At 54.4% G+C, this 19,917-nt stretch overlaps 2 protein-coding genes across 2 annotated transcripts in view; one reads left to right on the top strand and one right to left on the bottom strand.

Annotated features, from left to right (window-relative positions):
- Window positions 1-7,888: 7,888 nt before the first annotated feature.
- LOC101233579 (uncharacterized) overlaps window positions 7,889-19,917 on the bottom strand; it is a 376,722-nt gene continuing 364,693 nt past the window's right edge. The window contains exon 18 of the mRNA XM_072921324.1: window positions 7,889-8,405. Within this exon, the coding sequence (XP_072777425.1) occupies window positions 7,985-8,405 (421 nt within the window). The 3' untranslated portion in view covers window positions 7,889-7,984. The remainder of the gene's footprint in view (window positions 8,406-19,917) is intronic.
- LOC140681432 (olfactory receptor 14J1-like) lies at window positions 17,509-18,441 on the top strand. Its single transcript, XM_072921261.1, has one exon. The coding sequence runs from the start codon at window positions 17,509-17,511 to the stop codon at window positions 18,439-18,441; it is 933 nt and encodes a 310-aa protein (XP_072777362.1).

Genomic DNA, 19,917 nt, shown 5'->3' with positions numbered 1-19,917 from the left:
GGAAGGGATGTCAGCAGCAACACGGCCTTGCCACCAGTCCCAGCAGGTGCTCCATGCCAGTCCTCCTGTCTTTGCCAAATCCCTGGGCAGGGGCCAGTGCTCCCAGTGTGACCTGGGCTTTGCTCTGCACACAGGTTTGCAGTGCAGACCCTGAAGTCCCTGCTCTGCCAAATACAGCACAAGGATGTGGTGGTGGCAATGGAACGCAAGCGTGGCTGGGACACGCTGCTCTGTGCTGACACCCACCACTATGCCGTGGGTCTGCTGGCCAGGTGAGACCCCCTTCACACTGCTGCCTCTGACATTTGTGCTCTGTGCCTGGGGTGCCCCACACAGTCCCTGTGGTCATGGGCCAGAGGGCCTTGTCACCGAGGGACAGCCAAGCAGACTGAAAAAGGCTGGGAGAGGAGGGTGTCCACAAGGAGCCTCCTCCCAAATAGCCCAGGGGCCCTTGCAGGATGCTGGGGAAAGACCAGACCTCTGTGAGTCAGTCCTGGGAGAGGTTTGTCCCCCTGGCCCACAGTCTTGGTTACTTTGTCTCCTGACAGGGAGATGTCCTGTGTCTCCATCCCCTTGTGCTCTCGGATCGCTCGCTACCTGCTCCGGCTGCTCAGCACACAGGAGCCACGCTGGGAGCTGCCCTCCCTGGCGTTCCTTGTGGAGGTGAGCTTGAAGGCCAGCGCTGCCTCGCTCAGCTGCCTCCCGGCTCTCTGCCCTCTCTTGGCCGCAGTGCCTGGGACGGAGCCCGCGCCCTGTGCTGCTGCCTGGGCCCGGCCCTGTGCGGTTCTGGGCTCCCGCCGGCCGCTCCCCTGTCACTGCCCTGTGCCTTTCAGGGCCACGAGTGCCTGGACTTGAGTGAATGCGGTGCTGACAGAGTCCTGCAAATCTTGTCAAGGCACCTGAGGAGCGAGTGCAAGGAGAGGCGTCACCTGGTGCTCAGAGCCCTTCTCGAGCTCATCAATTATCCCTCGATGGTGAGAAGGGGGCAGGGGCAGAGGCTTCGCTCAGGAATGCAGTCACTTGGGCTTGGCTGGGCTTTGGGCGCTGGGCCAGCTGCTCCCAGCTCTCCTGCCTCCCGCTTCAGCTGCCCAAGTGCTTTGGAACAGCCCTTTGGCCTCTAGGCCCTGCAGCAGCAGGATGGCATTTCACAAACTTGTGTTCCTCACAGAGAGAAAAAATGTGGAGCCTGACTGAAAGTGTTGTGGAGCTCCTGTGGGATACAGATGGAGATACAGTTAGCATGACAGCCATGCTTCTCAACTTTATCATCTTGGACAAGGACATGCTGACACCCAGCCCCATCACACTGCAGCTGGTTGAGGCACTCCTGCCACTCCTTGACCACGTAAGGCTCACTGCCCCCAGCCACGGCCACTGGCTGCTGCCCAGACACTTTGTGCCCTGTGGATTTGCAGGCCTGCACCAAGCTGAGCCCCGTGCAGCCAATGCTGAGGTCTCTTTTTCTTCCCTTCATACAGGACAATAGCCAAGTGCAGCCACTCTCCATACTGCTCTTCCGAACATTGATGACTTTTCCACAGGAAAATGAAAAAGAGGCTCTGAAGGCACATGTGCACCAGAGCCTGCTGCCACTCTCCTTCCACTGCCATGATGAGAACCAGCGAGTGGCAGAGGTGAGGACTCGGCAGCTGCTGCTGTTCCCTGGCAGGGGCTGGGCTGCCTCCTGCCCTGGCACCTCGCAGGCTGCAGCCTCCTCCAGGCCCTGGCACAGGGACGGGTCCTGCGCCCTGGGCTGTGGGGCCATCTCCGCGTCTCTGCTGCTCTCCAGGCTTCTCAGGAAACGCTTCTGTGTGCGGCCGAGTTCCTGAAGAGGAGGGATCTTGAAAAGCTGGTGAAGAACCAGAAGCTGTGGAAGTTCACCGAGTGCCTGGTAAGGAGGGCCGGGAAGCCGCAGCCCCAGCCTGGAGAAGCCCCCTGAGCGCGGTGCTCGGTGTGCGGGCTGGCAGCTGTGCCCCTGCCCGCTGCTGCAGCCCGAGGCCGCGCGGGCTCTGCTCCAGGCTCCTGCAGCCCGAGCCGGGTGCCCATGGAGCCCCAGCCCGGCGGGGCTGCGGGGCCAACCCTTCCCTCCTGCCGCTCTCTGCAGCTGGCAGAGGACAGCAGCAGCGTGGCCGAGCACCTGCGCCGGGCCCTGCCCTACCTGCAGAGCCCACAGGAGCCCCTGCGAGAGGCGCCGTCAGGTTCATGGGTGAGCCACGAGCCGGGCCAGGAGGGCGTGTGGGCACAGGGCTGGCAGCGCCGCTGGCAGGGAGCTGTGCTGCTGGGCCTGACAGGCTCTGTGTTCCCAGGGATGGCCGGGAGGAGCTTAAGGGCACAGCAGGAAAAGCTCCAGTTGATCCTCAATGGTGAGACAGGGCAGCGGGCTGACAGCGGGGGCTGCCGGGGCGAGCTGCAAGCCCTGCCCCGGCTGCGGAGAGCTCTGCTCTCCTAGGTAGAGCACACAGAGATTTCAGGGACACGTGGGGGATGCGTGGCCAGCAGCTTCGGGCTGATCCCCTTGGTCCCTGATCCCTCCCGGCCATGGCAAGAGCCGGCTGGGATGGCTCTGGCAGGGGGGGCTCCCCTCGGCTCCCCGCAGAGTCGGGATCTGACCGTGGCTCTGTTCCTCTCTCTTGCAGCCCTTGAATGCCCGACAGAGGATGTCAGTAGTGCCATGCCAGAGCTGGCACTTCAAACATTGCATGTGCTCCGGGCAATACAGAGTGGGCGATACTCCATCTTCCAGAAGGTGCAAGATCATACAGCCCTCTGTGATGTCACATGGACATCTCTGTGATGTCACACCAGTCTCTGTGATGTCACATGGACATCTCTGTGATGTAACAAAGCTCTCTGTGATGTCACACAGCTATTTGTGATGTCACACTGTCATCTCTGTGACATCACACAGCTCTCTCTGATGTCACTCGAACATCACTGTGATGGCACACTGACCGTATGAGGTCACACAGCTTTTTGTGATGTCACACAGGCATCTCTGTGATGTCATACAGATATCTCTGTGATGTCACACTGACATCTCCGTGACATCACACAGCTCTCTGTGATGTCACACAGGACCTGTGATGCCACATAGCCCCTGTAATGTCACACAGCATCTGTGATGTCACATGGATGTCTCTGTGATGTCACACAGGATCTGTGATGTCACACAGGATCTGTGATGTCACTCAGGATCTGTGATGTCACCGTGCTGTCTGTGATGTCACTCAGGACCTGTGATGTCACACAGCCCCTGTGATGTCACACAGCTCTCTGTGATGTCACACAGCCCCCGTGATGTCACACAGCCCCTGTGATGTCACACAGCTCTCTGTGATGTCACTCAGGACCTGTGATGCCACACAGCCCCTGTGATGTTACACAGATCTCTGTGGTGTCTCACAACCCCTGGTCTCTGACTGTGGTTGTTTATCTGTCTTCCAGCCCGTCAGGCCATGAGCGAAGATGACAGCTCATCTTCCACTAACCTGGAAATTCAGGCAATTTTTGGACAAAGATGCAGAACTAAGGTCATCTGCTGGATTCAGAGAACCAGGCTCCCAAGCAGAGTACCAGGAGACAGTGAAGAGAGCAGCAGGACTCAATGTCACTGGAGCTCCGGGCACACCTGATGCTGGCCACAGCTGTGCCTGCTGCAAGCTCCCATAGCTGCTGCCTTTCCCCTCCCTGTTGACAGCTCCCTCCCTCCAGCCCTCAAACGCTGCCCATTCCCTTTTTTTGGCCCCCATCTCATCCCTTCCCTTTCCCTTCCATTAATAAACAGTTTGGTTTCTCCCCCTTACCTGCATCTCTGTGGAGCTGAAGCGGCGCAAATCCCGGGCCCTGGGACACACAGGCCCCTGCTGCTGTTCTCATCCACGCCGTGTTCTGTGCACACACACACAGAACGAGGGCAGATCAGGCTGGAGAGGTGCCTGTGCTGAAGGTGCAGTTCCACAACCCTGTGGAGTTGCAGATCTTGCTGAGCAGCCTGGAGCCCCTGGAATTTGGAAGAGCCAAGCTGAGTATGCTCTGAAGGCAGCTGTGAGGGATTCCATGGCAAGCTTCCACGGAGGGCAAAGGAGCTTGGAATGCTGGAAGTTTTCAGGAATAGCTTCCTGAAAGCTCAGCAGTGCTCCATCCCTGCACAGGATCAGGGAGAGGGCAGAACCAGCGACCATCCAGGCTTAGCAGGGAGCTTTGGGTGTGCCTGAGGGCAAAGGAAGCAGCAGCGCGGTGCCCGAGACTGGGATGCACGACCCTGCCAGTGCCCGGAGCGCTGTCAGGCAGTGCCGGGATCCCGGCTGTGGTTCTGGTCCCCACAAGTGAGGAATGGCAGCCCCAGGCTCGGAGCCAGTCAGAAAGCCAAGCAAGTGAGAGCAGAGGGAGGGCACCCTTCCAGTCTCTCTTGGGCATGGCCTCAAAACAGCCCCTGCTGCTTCTTCCTCCGCCTGTGTTTGGGCTGTGCTGGTGGCAGAGGCAGCCAGGCTGTGCTCTGCCTTCCAGAGCCTGTTGGGAGCGGGCATGAAAAGTGCTGTGTGCACAGCAGAGAGGCCTGGAAGGTGCTGGCAAGAGCGTCCTGCGGGAGCAGGGCTCTGGGCTCGGGCTGGGAACAGCCTGGTCTTGGTGCCGTGGGCGCAGGCAGGAGTTGAGGCAGGTGAAGAGGCAGTGAGCAGCTTGTGTTTGTAGAGGGCCTGGGGCTGCACGTCTGAGCCTCCACCTGGAAAGGCACTTGGGGGAATAGGAGCTAGAGCTGGAATGCCTGTCCTGAAAGGACATGAAGTCCTTCAGCCTTGCCAGCGTTTCCTAAGGGTGTGTTGGTGTTGAGCAGAAAAGCCGCACATTTGGGGAAATGCCTTTGGAGGACAGGGGCTTGCTTCTCAAGGAAAGTGCTTCCCAGGGAGCTCCCAGTGAGGCAGGTGCAAGTGTCCCCTTTGGCTCTCTGTGCTCCTTTCAGTCCTTGAGGCCCGCTGCACTTGGCAGAGGGGCAGGGCAAGGGAGAAGGCTGTGAAGAGCAGGTTTGGCATCCACCTGGACCTGCAGAGACCAACCCAAGCACCTGCAGCAGCGTGTGTTAGCCCTGCTTTGGACAGAGGGGTGAGCAGAACCATCTCTGTCCATCTGTGAGCCCCAAAGCTCTCAGTGGGAGCTGTGAATTAAAAGGCCTTTACACACTCACTTTTCACATCTTCCCTGTCTGCTGTGTTTCAGCTCTTGGCAAGATGCATTTGCCTTTGTGATTTGTGATACCACGGATCCAAGGAGATCATTGTGACCCTGAGAAATCTCTTGGAACCAAGGGGCCATTCTGACACAGCAAGGCCTCATGGAACCACAGGTCCATTGTGACACTGCAAGGTCACACAGAACCAAGGTGGCCATGGAACCAAGGTTCTGCTATGGAACCTCATGGAACAAAGGGACCATGGTGACACTGTGGAACCAGGGAGACTGTTTTTGGCAGTAGGAAAGCTCATGGAACCCCAAGTCCATTGTGACACAGCAAGGCCTCATGGAGCCAAGGGACCATTGTTAAACTGTGCGGCCTCATGGAACCATGAGCCGTTGTGACACAGCGTGGCACCTCATGGAGCCAAGAGTCCATTGTTACACTGTGGGGCCCTGTGGCACCAAGGGGACCACAGTGACTTTGTGGGGCCTCATGGAACAATGGAGACTGTTCTGACACTTTGGGACACACTGGAACCAAGGGGCCATTAGAGCATGGCAGGGCCTCATGGAATCAAGGGGACTACAGTGTCACTTAGACCACTTGATTTAACCTTACTTACAGGCCTGACTGGCTCAGTTACCCAAGGCACTCAGACCCCTCAGAGAGCAGCATTTCTGCCACATTTCCCCAGCACAGGCACTCCTGTGTGCACACAGACACAGAGAGTCAGTGCAGGGCACCTGTGAGAAATTCCCCTGAGGGCAGGGAAATGCTCCCTGTGGATGCTTTGGCATCTCCCCAGCGGGGAAGGGTTGAGCCTGGAGGAGTGGGGGGATCGGCCCAGGCTCCCTCGTTGTTCAGGATCCCCCGAGTGCAGCAAATGGGAGAGTTCCCGTCTCGGAGAGGCCCCACTCAGAGGGAGTCACTGGCCCAGGAGAGCTCCAAGGGCTCCTTTTGGAGCGCTGTTTGTAGGGCCCCAAGAGAGGGGCTTCAGTCCCAGCCATGTTTCACCCTGGCCGCTCTTGGCATCAGCAGCTTTCTTTGGCAGGGTGAGAACAGGGATGTTGTGCCACTGAGGGAACACAAACAGTTCCCAGGGCTGCTCCTAAAGCAGCCAGGAGCTGGTTGGGCAGCAGCAGTGCCTGGAGCAGACAGGGTTTGTGATGAGCTCCAGAGGAGCTGAGCCCAGGGGCTGCTGGCCAAGGCCGAGGCCCAGCGAGCATTTCTCAGCTGGCAGGGCGGCCTGAGAAGGGGGGGAGGGGGGGAATAATTCCCCCCCTCAGTGTGCTCCCAGTCACTCCAGGATTTCCATGTCCCTGCTCCAAGTGCTGCTCCCAGCCCTGATCCGTGGGGATGGGAATGTGCCACTCCCTTGCCTGGGCAGGGTCACACCTGAGCCAGGTGTGCAGGGCAGGACCTTGCCCTGACCCCAAGGACTGTGCCAGCTGCAGGATCTGCTTCGCACCGGCCTCTTCCTCCTGCACCCCCGAGCCCAGCTTGGTGCTGAACAAAGGGGCTGGGCCGGGGTCATCCCCCGGTGGGGGCTGTGCACCCCCTCTGGCCCCTCCCCAAATTCCCTCTGGGGGAGCAGGAGCTGGGGCAGGAGCCCTCTGCGGGGGGACAAGGGGGTGACACCAGGATGGGGGTTACACACGCTCTGGGGGGACACACATGGACCCTGGGGACCCCTCCTCAGAGCCAGGAGGATGAACCCCAACATGGAGCCACCAACCCCCAGCAGCATCTTGGGGGGTGGGACCTGGTGGCTGCTTTGGGGTTCTGGGGGATCGTGACTACCCAAAAACCCCTTCCCAGCCCCACAGCCACTCCCAGACTCTTCAGACCACCCCACAGCTCCCAGCCAGGACTCCCCAGCTACTCCCTACAAGATAAATGTCCTCAAGAACCACCAACCCCCTTCTCCATCTCCCCCAAGACCCGCCCAAATTCCCTGCAAGCCACACAGCTCTGTCAGGGACCCAAACCTCCCTCACAGACCCCTCCAAGCCTCCTCCCAGCACCACAAATGCCCACAAGATTGACAGAAGCCCTTCCCAGTCCCCTCAGGAGCCCCTAAACTTCCACCTCCCATGGCACTGACCAGGAGAGGTTGGTGGACAGGAACATTTACAGCCAGGATCAGCTCAGGCACTTCAGCAGCAATTTGGGCTCTTTGGGAGAACATCCCAAATGGGGAGACGCAGGCCAGGGACTGGGACAACCAGAATTCCTGGAGAACAGGTGGGCTCAGGTGGACACGTTCTGCCAGCACACCTCTGTGATTATGGCCATGTCTTCTGGCTTTGACAACCTCAGAACACCCAAATTCTCCCAAATATGGCCTTCAAACAATCCCAAACTGACCCCCAAATCCTGGTAAATGGTGCAGGTTAAGATATCTTAGTTTAACTTCTTTATTTTCACTCCAGTTTTGGTTGTTTAGACTGGGTGAAGAATGAAATTATTCAGAGGGAAATGACCTCCAAGATCATGCAGCGCTGCTTAATGCCACCAGAATAACTGGATAGAGCAGGTGAAATTTTTTGGGATTGTAAAGTCAATAAATCACTTCCTCCCAATGAATTTCTGGTTTAGATCAGAGTCCTGATGGATGTTCCTGCCTCTGTGTTCCTCCAGGCGCCTATGGGAAACTAGGAGAACGTGGAGACCACTTTACAGGTGTCTTCTCAGCAGGGATCATGTGGAATGTGGGTCACCAGGGCTCCTCCCAACATGGGTGCTCCCCTGGGTGATGGAGTTGGAACAGGGCAAAAAGCTCTTCCTGCAGCTGGGGCATTTGCAAGGCTTCACTCACCGGTGCCTCCGTTGGTGCTGGGTCAAGTGAGAGCTCTGTGAGAAGCTCTTCCCACACTCCCCACACTCGTAGGGCCTCTCCCCGGTGTGGATGCGCCGGTGCACGGTGAGGTGGGAGTTGTGCTTGAAGCCCTTCCCGCAGTCGGGGCAGCGGAAGGGCCTCTCCTCTGTGTGGACCCGATAGTGGTGGAGGAGACAGGAGTTGGTGTGAAACCTCTTCTGACACTTGGGACACTCGTAAGGCCTCTCCCTGGTGTGGAACCTCAGGTGGGCAATCAGGTTGGACTTGAATCTGAAGCTCTTCCCACACTCCCCACACTCATAAGGCCGTTCCCCAGTGTGGATCCTCTGGTGGTGAACCAGGCTGGAGATCCGCTTGAAGCTCTTCCCACACTCCAAGCACTCATAGGGCCTCTCCCTGTCTTGAAGCTGCTGACGGACCACCAGCTCTGAGCTCTGGCTGAAACTCTGCCCATCTCCCTGGCACAGTCTGGGTCTTTCCTCCTCAGATCCTCGCAATCTGCGTTTGCAGCCCTTCCTCCTGCAGGAGGTCAGGGACTTTTCCTCCACGTTGGATTCCTGTGCTGTGGAGCTGCGCAAAATAGCCTCTTCCATGATGTTCTGCTGTGGGGATTTGTCCTCCCTGGTTTCCACCCTCAGCTCCTGCTCTGGGGGAGGAAGGTCAAGGAGAGGATGGGATTTGCCTCCATGCCAGAGGGAAGGGCAAGGAGATCCCCCCAGTGCGTCCCCGGCAGGAGGGCACCGGCAGCGGGGCTGTCCTGCAGCCGGGGGCCGTGCTGGGCTGGGAGATGGAGCAGGAGAGAGGGGGAAAGGGGCACTGACTTCCTCCTCACCTGCCTGAGTGTCCGAAGGCTCCTTCCTCTTCCTCGCAGCCTTCTCTTCCATCTGGCAAAGGGTTAGGGATGGGAAATTCTGTTTTGGGAGGAAAACAAGGGATGAGCACATTGAGTTTTGCACTGGTTTCAAAGCAAACCAGGGGAAGAATTTATGCCAGAATTACAATTGAAAAAGAAAATTAATATCAAGGCAATGATAGAGAAATCCTGGCTTAAACTCACAGAGTCAGGATATAACCTGACACCCCGATGGTCAGGGTGGTGGTAGCAGTCTGATGAAATGGTGGCTGCAGTCCGGCTGGAGTGATGAACGTGATTCTGTCAAAGCAGTGATCCTGTAGAAGGGTCTGGTCTTCCTCTGAAGGTCCAGTGGTGGTTATGGAGCTCTTGTCCTCTGGGAATGCAGTAGGCAAGGTGGTCGTGGTGTTGCAAGGGTGAGATTATATCCAGGTAGGAATGCTTGGTTCCTCCCCCTGGGCGGAGCATCCCACAATGGGATGATGTAATTTTATCAGCCCTGCAGTGACACTCAATGGCCCATTAACAGAAGATGGCCCCTGGAGGGCGTTATCAGGGCTGAGCCATGGAAGAGATAAAGAACACTGCCCCACCTGTTGATAACAGTTTATGGAGATGGTGACTGAAAACACTTTTGGTTACATCTGACACTGTAACCTGAAACAGTGAGGCAATCCCTGCTCGGGGTGGGGGGTGAACACCACCCCCCTTACCCAAACTGGCTCAGGTGTAAAACCCCCACCCTGGGAAGGCCACGCACACAGGGGACAATGTCACACTTGCCCGGCCCCAGGGGAGATCTCTGTCCCTGTCACTCCCTTGCTCTCCCCCCTTTTTTCTTTCTTTCCATCCCTCTCTCTACCTCACATTTGTTGTTCAATAAAATCCACCTTGGATTTGGTCTTGGTAGCACCTTAATTGGGGCAGAGGCATTTCTCTAACAATTTTATTAACCAGCTTGCAACATTATTTTGCACAGTGAGTTCAGGGCACTGCTGTCTGACCCCAAGTGCCTTTTTGACAACAGCCTGGTTCCCTCCTCTGAGGAGGTTCTGCCTCTTTCTGGAGGAACTCTTGGAAACTTGGATGCAGCTTCCTCTGAGCAACTTTTGGGAGAACTTATGATTTCTGCCAAGTTTGTTTTGTCCAGTGCTCAGGGGATGCTCAAGGGGTATCTGGTTTTGGTTTGGCCCTAATTTTCTTCTGATTTGTCTTTATCACTTAAAAACACCTGGAAAATGACTAAAAAAAGTATTGACCAGAGATGTCAAAAGTCCCTCCATCTAAGAGTTATTTGAGGTGGAATTAACGGTTTGGAAACGTATTCTGGGGGATTTGTGGGTTCTTCGGGGATATCTGGTGGTATTCACCATATCTTTGCACTCCAAAAGCCAAGGTGGATTGCTCTGTCACCTCAAAATGACTCAATCCCACCTCAAAATTGCTGGTTCCCATCTCAGTCCCATGCCAAAATTTCTCAGTTCCTCCACCTCCAGGGTTAGATGGGGTTGGAAGGAGACTGAGAGGAGTAAGATCCAAATTTGAGGTTTTGGGATCACGATTGCGTGGGGCTGGGTGGGTGTGATTTTTTTTGATAATAAATAAAACTGTCAGAATTATTGATTTCTGTCCCATTCATTTTCTGTCAGTTCTGGTTTGCTTTTCAGAGTGCCGCCTTCTCAGCTGATTTTGTTTGTGACCTCCTGCCCCAGACTGAAAAGCAAGATGTGTTCTATTTCCCATCTGTTTGGCAGTTGTCCTGTGCTAAGTGGGCAGTTTTTCCTTATCTCTTCCACAATCAATCCTCCCTCAGGGGAGACATCTGCTGATAATGGGCTATTGAATGTCACTGCATGACTGATAAGAACTATAACATCCCACTGTGAGATGCTCCGCCCAGATGGAGGAGCCAAGCATTCCTACCTGCATCTAGTCTTGAGATGCTGGCCCACCAACAAAGCTTTTTCTGGGCTGGATTTCTCAGAGGAACAGCTGCCTCTTCCTCTTCAGAAGAAGACACCCTTTTCTACAGGATCACTTCTCCAACAGAACCACACCTGACACTCCAGGAGGAGTGCAGCCACCATTCCAATTGGACTGCGGCCAACACCCTGTCCAACAGAGTGTCAGGTTGTATTCTGGCTCTCTCAGTGTTGTTTTGGTTCATATTTTCATTTTCTTCCCTAATAAAAAGCTGTTATTCCTGCTCCAAATTTTTACCTGAGACCCCCCCCCCTTAATTTCAAATTTATAACCATTCAGAAAGAAAGAGTCTACATTTTTCCATTTCAGGAGAGGCCCCTGCCTCCCTAAGCAAACACGTGTCATTCCAAACCAAAACACCTCCTTTCTCTCCTGCCTTCCTTTGCCTGCTCTGTTTCTCTCTCTGTGTCTCCCTTGACCCAGGGCAGCTCCCACCAAAGACCCTGCCCTGATTTAATTCCCAATCCATGAGCTACGACAACCATGGGTGAAGTTATGAAGGCTGGCAGTGAAATGTCCCTGTAGGATCCTGCTCCACTTGGCTTTTGGCTCTTCCATAAGAGCTTTTCCTTCAAGGGCAGGGACATCTTTTCCTGGCTGGGAACTGGAATTCCAGCCCCTGGCAGTGTGTGCCATGGATCCCAGAGGGGCATTCCTGAGGCTCCCAGGGTGCTGCTCCTGCCGTGCCTCCCAAGGAGCTGTGCAGGGCAGGGGACAAGGTGCAGCAGCTGTGTTGGTGCTGCAGTGCCACGACAGCCCCTGGTTCCAGGAGTTTCCGCACTGCCAACAGCCATTCCTGGGTTCCATGATGCCCTGCTGTGTCCCCATGGATATTTGGTGGCATGAAGTTCTTCAGTGTCACAATGGCCACCTCGCTCCATGAGCTTCCGCAGTGTCCAAATGGTCTCCTTGGATGGGCAGTGTCACCATGGACCATTGGCTCCATGCAGCCCCACTGGGTCACCATGGACTCCTTGGTTCCATGAGGTTCTGGGGGTGTCTCCATGGTCTCCTTGGATCCACAGTGTCACAATGGACCACTGGATCAACGTGGCCCTGCTGTGTCACAATGGCCCCTTGGTTACGTGGGACCCCAGAGTCACAATTGACTCTTTGCTTCCTCATCCTATGGGAGAGAACTGTCCTTCTCCTCCAGGGGCCTGTGGCCAAAACTGGGATTCCTTCCCCAAATTTTCTTATATGCAAAGATTGTTCCCTGATGAAACTTGCCAACAGAAACAGGTCTGGCTGCCTTGGCCACCCAGGGGCCACCTCTCATCTGCCTTTCAGACACTGGGTCCATGTGCTTTTCTTGCTTAAAAAGCATCCATCTCGACCAGGCACCCATGGCCAAAATTTGGGATCTGCCTCCCAAATTCCCTATATACAAGAATAGCTCCCAGAAAAATGATGCCAGGACAGAGACGTCTGGCTGGCTTAGGCCTCTGGTGGCCGCCATTTATCTGCCCCTCAAACACTGGTGTTCCGTCCTTTCCTTCCTTTGGAAAAGAACCGTCCTGCTCCTCCGGATGTCCTTGTCTGAAATTGGGATTCCAACTCTAAAACTCAGTACATTGAAGGATTGCTCCCAGGCAAAATCTGCCAGTACCATCAAGCCTGGCTGGCCTTGGCCGCTGGTGGCTGCCCCTGCCACACTGGGGCTCGGTTCTTTTCTTCCCATGGAGATCACTGTGACACTGTGGGCACCTCATGGAACCAAGGGGATCATTGTGGCACCACTGGAGCCCATGGAACCAAGGGGCCATGGTGACACCGCGGGGCTTCATGGGCCCAGAGACCATTATGACTCTGTGGGGCCTGATGGAACCATGGAGACCATTGGGACCCTTCAGGGCCTGGTGTCACCAAGGGGGCATTGTGACACCTCAGGGCCTCCCGGAAGCAAGGGACCATTGTGACACTGTGGGGCCCCATGGAAGCGAGGGAACATGGAACAGGTCTGTCTGGCTTGGCCTCCCAGGGGCCACCTGGCAGGTCTGGCTGATTTTTGGATGTCAAGGGCTGCCTTTCATCAGCTTCTGGAACACTCCTCTGTATGGAAAAACACGTCTGTTATTTCAGATGTCCATTGCCAAAATTTGTACCCTCCCTAAGAAATTTCCTATTTCTGAGGGTATCTCTTCAAACAAAATCTGGCAACTCTGGCTGGCCTTTGCATCTGGTGGTCACCTCTCATCTGCCCATAAAACAGTGGTGCTCTGTTCCTTCATTCCTATGGAAAAGAACTGGTCTTCATGTCCAGGAACCATGGCCAAAATTAGAATTGGCCACCAAGCCTGGCCAGGGTTGTGTAACCGTCTGCAGGCCCCAGGGAAGATATTGACTCTGCCAGTGCTGCCATCCTCCCTCCAGTGAGAGAAAAGGACACAGGGCAGGCACACAGAGGAGCAACATAAAGACACCGAGGTAAGTGAAGAGGAAGTTGAGTCCCAGGTGGGAGGGATGAGGAGATGCCCCCTTGATCTTGGGGCTGAAATCCTCTGGTAAAGCTATGGAGAAGGATGTCATGGATACATCAGACTCTCTTTTGCCCTATAATGCATTGAAAAGTATGGGGATATGCGTTGTTCAGCAAAGGCCTCCATGCTTAAGTGAGCAAATGTTGAAGTAGCTGTGATCCCATGAGATGTTTGAACAGAGAAACAGAGCAAAGTGATGAGACCCTGTGCCCTCAGGGAGAGAAGAAGACCTCTGTTCCCAGAGATGAAGATGATTTCAGAAATAGATGAAGAGAACCTTTGCTCTTAACTCATCTTGAAACTAATACCCCATAAGCTGACATGGCCCATAAACACAGCTGTGGGAAAGGCTGTGAAAAAAATGGGAGGGACTTCACAATTACAGAACTTTCCAGGCAGCTGCTATTTGTGGAAATGAAAAGCCATGAGATAACTGTTTTCTTGTGGAGAAGTCTCCATAACATTAACAAGGGGAACTTCTCTCTATAACTGAAGTGAAGAAAGACTATTCTAGAGGTGTTAAACTGACTGAAAATTGTAGTTTTTGTTTCTTTACACAGTCAGGTTGTATAGAAAAAGGAAGGTTCCGAAAGTTTTGTTCTGATCCTTATTACTCTTTCTTTTAGTTACTGTTAGTAAACTTTTCTTTATACCCTTTTAAAATTTTGAGCCTACTTTGTCTTTCTCCTAATCCTACCTCACAGCAGGAAATGAGTATGTATATTCTAGTGAGTGCACTGGTAATTAGCCAAAACTGAACCCACCATAATAATTGATGAATTGGCTGAGAAATCTCCAATAGGTGAACCAAAACCACTACAGAAACTCAGAAATTTCCTGATGAACTGCACTAGACAAGAGGGAAATCAAGGCAGAGCCATGGTTTGTCAGGACTTGCTTGATTTTAATAAGCCCCGTGGTGCATTTGGAGCTGAGCCCTGGAACCTCAGGGCCTGAGAGGAGACTGCACAAACCTTTCCAGGAGTTAAAATCAAGAGCAAACACCCAAAATGTCTCAATGCATTAATGGGTCCCACTGAGGTCCATCCCCAACAAAGGCTCCTTATGGACTCCTTGGAGGAGAGAACTGGAGACCAGGATGGCACAAAAACCTCTCAGAGACTCAAAACGGCACAAAAACCTCTCAGTGTGGAAAAGAAAATCCAAAGTACGTGAAAAAAGTTGAGTATCTCAAAGTATTAATGAGCCCCACTAAGTGTCAGCACAAAGCTCTCAAGGGACTCGTTAAAGCAGATAATTGGGGCCATGATTGCACAAACCTCACACAGAGTCTGGATCAAAAGGGAAACACCAAGTACCTTAAAAGCACTGAAGTACCTTGAAGCATTAATGAGCCCCACTGAGTGTTGTTCCTGACAAAGCCTCTCCAGGGACTCATTAAAGCAGATAATTGGAGGCCAGGATTGCACAAACCTCTCAGAGACTTCAAGGCCAAAGCTAAAGCCAAAGTCCTTTGAAAAACCTGCAGTCCCTGGGAGCATGAAGGAGCCCCCAGGGCCATTCCTGACCAAGGCTCCCCAGGGACTCCTTCCAGCAGATCCTTGAGGCCACTGGGATGTGGGCTAGGGGGGGATGCTGAGGGCAGGACCAGGGGGTGACAGTGCCCAGCCTGGCTGGGGCTGTGCCAGGAGGCCCCAGGGCCTCAGGACAAGGTGTCTCCTCCCAGCCCTTGGTGGCACAGACCCTGCTGTGCCCCAGGGCACCAAGACTTGGCTTCTCTTTGTCCCCACCTGTCATCAGTGCCTCCAGTTCTCTGCTCTGCCTGGGGCCTGGGGACACTTTCTCAGTCGTGTCCCTCAGTGGGACCCATTAAAAGTCCAAGAAACTTTGGAGTTGGATTCTGACTTGGAGTTCTGGAGAGGTTTCTGCAGCTCCCTCTCAGGGCCTGATGTTCAGGGCCTGAGCACAAAGCCCCAGAGGGTCATTAAAGTCCTTGTGCTGTGTCTGTGCTGCTGAGCTGGGCCGGGCTCCTGGCACAGAGGGTGATCCTGGTAACCAAGCAGAGCTTCAAAAGCACATTTCTCTTGCTGAGCAGCTCTTCTCCCAGCCCAGCAGGGCTGGGGCACTGCCTGCAGCCAGCCCGGGCACAGCACAGAGGCACAGAGAGCTTCAATCAGTCAGGGCTGGGAAGGGCTGAGAAGTGCCTGGGGCAGAATCACTGCCAGCCCTTGGCACAGGAACCTCTGGCTGCAGGACAATGCAGCTGCAGCTCCTGGAGAGATCTCCTAAAGCTGGAACATCCCACTGCCCACAGACCCTGTGAGTGCATTCTCTGCTCATCTCCTGTGCAGAGCAGCCAGGGGTGCCCAGGGCTGTCCTGCAGAGCAGGGTCCTGCAGCCCAGGGCGCTGTGCTGGGCCAGGACTCTGCTGCCTGCCAGGGACAGCTCTCAGCCGGCCCTGGAGCTGCTCCCAGCGCTGGCCAGGAGCTGTGGGGGGAAGGAGCCGCCCTGAGCAGGGCAGGTGCTGCTGCTGAGAGGGGCTGGGTGGGGCAGGGCTGCTCCCAGCTCCAGACCAGCCTGGGCACAGCTCCAGAGGGCACTTCCCAAAGAAGGTAAGCCTGGGATTGCTGTAAAGGTCAGGAGCTTTCCTGAGATTGTTTTCAATTTCCTGCTTGGAGAAGGTGGAAATGTTGGGGTGATGACATGAAGAATTTTGCTTTTCATATATTTGTCATATATTCACAGATCTGTAAATTACTATGATATAGTTATAAAACTATAATCCTTACCTAACTCTATTAAACTACCGTTATATAATTAACATAATTATAATCCTTAATTAACTCTAGTACATTTCCTAACCTTTTTCTTAGATTTTAGAACAATAAGCTACTGTCTAAATACATTCCTGAAATTCTGTATAGTCTTATTATCAGGAAGAAGACCTACAAGAACAACATTTTGGTTTTTGAATGTGAGCAGTGATAAGAAAAAGCTGGGCAAAGAAATCCTTGGACCTACTCCAATGGGTTGAGCCAGGGGTGTGTAACTGGAGCAACTGAATCTCCTATAGGACGTTCCTGTTAAATATCCTAATTAATCAACCTTAATGAATTGCTGAAATCAGGGTTTGATTGTTCCTCATCCCCACTGGGACACCTGGAAGCTTCAAATAAAGGTCTGGTTTTTTCCTTTATTGTTTTAACACTGTTGCAAGGAGGGATTTTTTCTTTTTTGATTTTAAAGAACAGGGGGATGAGAGAAGCAGAACAAGAATTGTAATCCCAGAATCACAGAACATTCTGAGTTGAAAGGGACACACAGGATCATCAAAGGAATGTTTGAACATTTACAGAGACTCCAGAACTGTGACTTTGGGTGGTCAGTCTCTCTGCTGGGAGCCTCCCAAAGGGCCTTCAGCCACTCCTCAGCCCTGGACAGCAGCAGCATCACCTCTGCAGGGCCCAGCAGGGCTCTCCTGAGCTGCCCTTGCCCAACTGCACACAGAGCCTGCCCCAGCCAGGGCCCTGCACACAGGCAGGTTTCTGTAGGGCCGGGCCGAGGGCACACAGGGTGGGATGGGCTCTGTGAGCGCTGGCAGGGACAAGGCACCTCTCAGGAGGGGATGTCCAGGCCCAGGGAGATGCTCAGGGAAGCAGAGGGGGCTGAGCAGAGCAGTGCTGGGGGAACAAGCCCATCCAGCCCCTCACCTGCCCTCAGCCACAGGGAATCCTTTGCCTCTCGCATCTCTCTGTGGAAACTCAGAGTGCAGCAGGAATGCTGGGGATTTCTGACCTCAGAGAGTCAGGAATGGTTTGTGGGTAGGAAAACAATTCCTAAAACCAACTCCTGCCATCTATTTCCCTTAGAAGTGTGAGTGCAGATGCTACCAACCCTTTCTGCAGTAGGAGTGATTCCCCTGACAAATCTTGAATATCCAGCCTTGTCCCTCTGCCAAATGGCCACAAACCCAGGGCAGCAGGGCAGGGATGGCTCCTCGAGAGCCCCCATGCACAGGCCTGGCTGCTCCTGGCACACTCAGCCAGCACAACTGGAGCGCAGGCAGGGACCTGGGTGAAGGTTTTCCCAGAGCAGGAACATTGGTGGGTGAGTCCCAACAGGACAGGCTGCAGGGAATGGCCCAGGTTTGGCTCCGAGCAGCCTCTCCTGACTCGTCACTGTCCTTTCTCCATGAACAGGTGCCCACGTGCAGCCACAGCAAATGTCCAACAGCAGCTCCATCAGCCACTTCCTCCTGCTGGCACTGGCAGACACGCGGCAGCTGCAGCTCCTGCACTTCTGCCTCTTCCTGGGCATCTCCCTGGCTGCCCTCCTGGGCAACGGCCTCATCATCAGCGCCGTAGCCTGCGGCCACCACCTGCACACGCCCATGTTCTTCTTCCTGCTCAACCTGGCCCTCAGCGACCTGGGCTCCATCTGCACCACTGTCCCCAAAGCCATGCACAATTCCCTCTGGGACACCAGGAACATCTCCTACACAGGATGTGCTGCACAGCTCTTTTTCTTTCTCTTCTTCATCTCAGCAGAGGTTTCCCTCCTGACCATCATGTGCTACGACCGCTACGTGTCCATCTGCAAACCCCTGCACTACGGGACCCTCCTGGGCAGCAGAGCTTGTGCCCACATGGCAGCAGCTGCCTGGGCCAGTGCCTTTCTCAATGCTCTGCTGCACACAGCCAATACATTTTCCCTGCCCCTGTGCCATGGCAATGCCCTGGGACAGTTCTTCTGTGAAATCCCCCAGATCCTCAAGCTCTCCTGTGCCAAATCCTACCTCAGAGAACTTGGGCTCAGTGCTGTTACTGTGTCTGTGGGATTTGGATGTTCTGTGTTCATTGTTTTCTCCTATGTGCAGATCTTCAGGGCTGTGCTGAGGATCCCCTCTGAGCAGGGACGGCACAAAGCCTTTTCCACCTGCCTCCCTCACCTGGCTGTGGTCTCTCTGTTCCTCACAACTGTAGTATTTGCTCACCTGAAGCCCCCCTCGATGTCCTCCCCATCCCTGGATCTGGCCCTGTCAGTTCTGTACTCGGTGGTGCCTCCAGCCCTGAACCCCCTCATCTACAGCCTGAGGAACCAGGAGCTCAAGGCTGCAGTGTGGAGACTGATGATTGGATGGTTTCAGAAACATTGAACTGCTGGCAAATTTCTGCAAATCACTTGTAATAAAAGTAATTTTTGATACTTCTTGTTGGTTTCCTTTGAAGGTTCTTTTTCTGTGTTTGGCATTTTTATGTTTTCCACAAAGAAATGTCATTCCTTGTGCCATTTCTCATTTGGTTTCCCTCCACCTTCCCTGTGCCCACAGAATGTGTCAATGAGGGGCTGCACTCTTGGTGGCTTTAAAGGAACTAAATGATCTCCCAGCCAAGTTTTCTGCAGAGATGCCCTTTTGTTGCCTTCTCTGGAGCTGCAGCAGCAATGTCTGTGTGCAGAGCTGGGGGCAGATCAGTGCTGGCACAGCAGCTCTGCTCCTGCTGGCCACACCATTCCTGATCCAGGCCAGGAGCCATTGGCCTTCTTGGCCACCTGGGCACACTGCTGGCTCATGTCCAGCCTGCTGTCCATCAGTCTCTGCAGGTCCCTTTCTGCCTGGCTGCTGTCCAGCCCCTTTGTCCCCAGCCTGTAGCGCTGCAGGGGTTGTTGTGGCCAAAGTGCAGGACCCGGCACTTGGACTTGTTAAACCTCACCTTGTTGGGTTTGGGCCCTGGATCCAGCCTGTCCAGTCCCTGTGCAGAGCCCTCCTACCCTCCAGCAGATCCACACTCACATCCAGCTTGGTGTCATCTGCAAAGATGTCCTTGGTTCCAAGGGGCCCTTCAGTGTCACAATGTCCCTTTGGTTGCACCAGGCCCTGCACTGTCACACTGGTCTCCTTGGTTCCACGGGGCCCCAAAATGTGACAATGGACTCCTTGGTTCCATGGGGCTTCAGTGTCACAATGTTCTCGTTGGTGCCGCAGTTTCACAGTGGCCCCTTGGTTCCATGGGGCCCCAGGGTGTCACAAAGGCCCCATGGTCACATGAGGTCCCACACTGTCACAATGCTCTCTGTGGCTCCACAAGTCCCCTCAGTGTCACAATGGATTCCTTGTTTCCACGAGGCCACACAGTGTCACAAGGGCTTTCCAGATTCCTTGAGGCCCCAGAGTGTCACAGTGGCCCCTTGGTTACACAAGGTCCTGCAGTGTCACAATGTCCCCTTGGTTCCATGAGGCCCCGCAGTGTCAGAAGGGCTCTCCCAATGCTCTCCTTGGTTTCGCAGTGTCACAGTGGTGAAACCCCTCGGTTACATGAGGCCCTGCAGTGTCACAATGGCCTCTGTCAGTCCTGGCAGCTTCTGTCTGGGAGCTATCCTTGGATATAGGGAATTCTGGAGGCAGATCCTCAGTTTTGGCCATGGGTGCCTGGTGGAGATGGATGGTTTTTTTCCCATAAGAAAGAAAAGCACACAGTCCCAGCGTTTCAAAGGCAGATAAGAGGTGACCCTTGGGTGGTCAAGGCAGCCAGACCTGTCTCTCCTGGCAGATTTCATCTGGAAACAATCCTTTTACATAAGGAAATTTGGAGAAGAAATCCCAGTTTTGGCCATAGGCCCCTGGAGGAGAAGG

This window comes from Taeniopygia guttata, chromosome 36 (genome assembly GCF_048771995.1).
Source record: "Taeniopygia guttata chromosome 36, bTaeGut7.mat, whole genome shotgun sequence".
In the NCBI taxonomy this organism is placed as follows: Eukaryota; Metazoa; Chordata; class Aves; order Passeriformes; family Estrildidae; genus Taeniopygia; species Taeniopygia guttata.
Note: the sequence above shows the minus strand (reverse complement) of the source record. Positions and strands in the feature narration are given on the sequence as shown.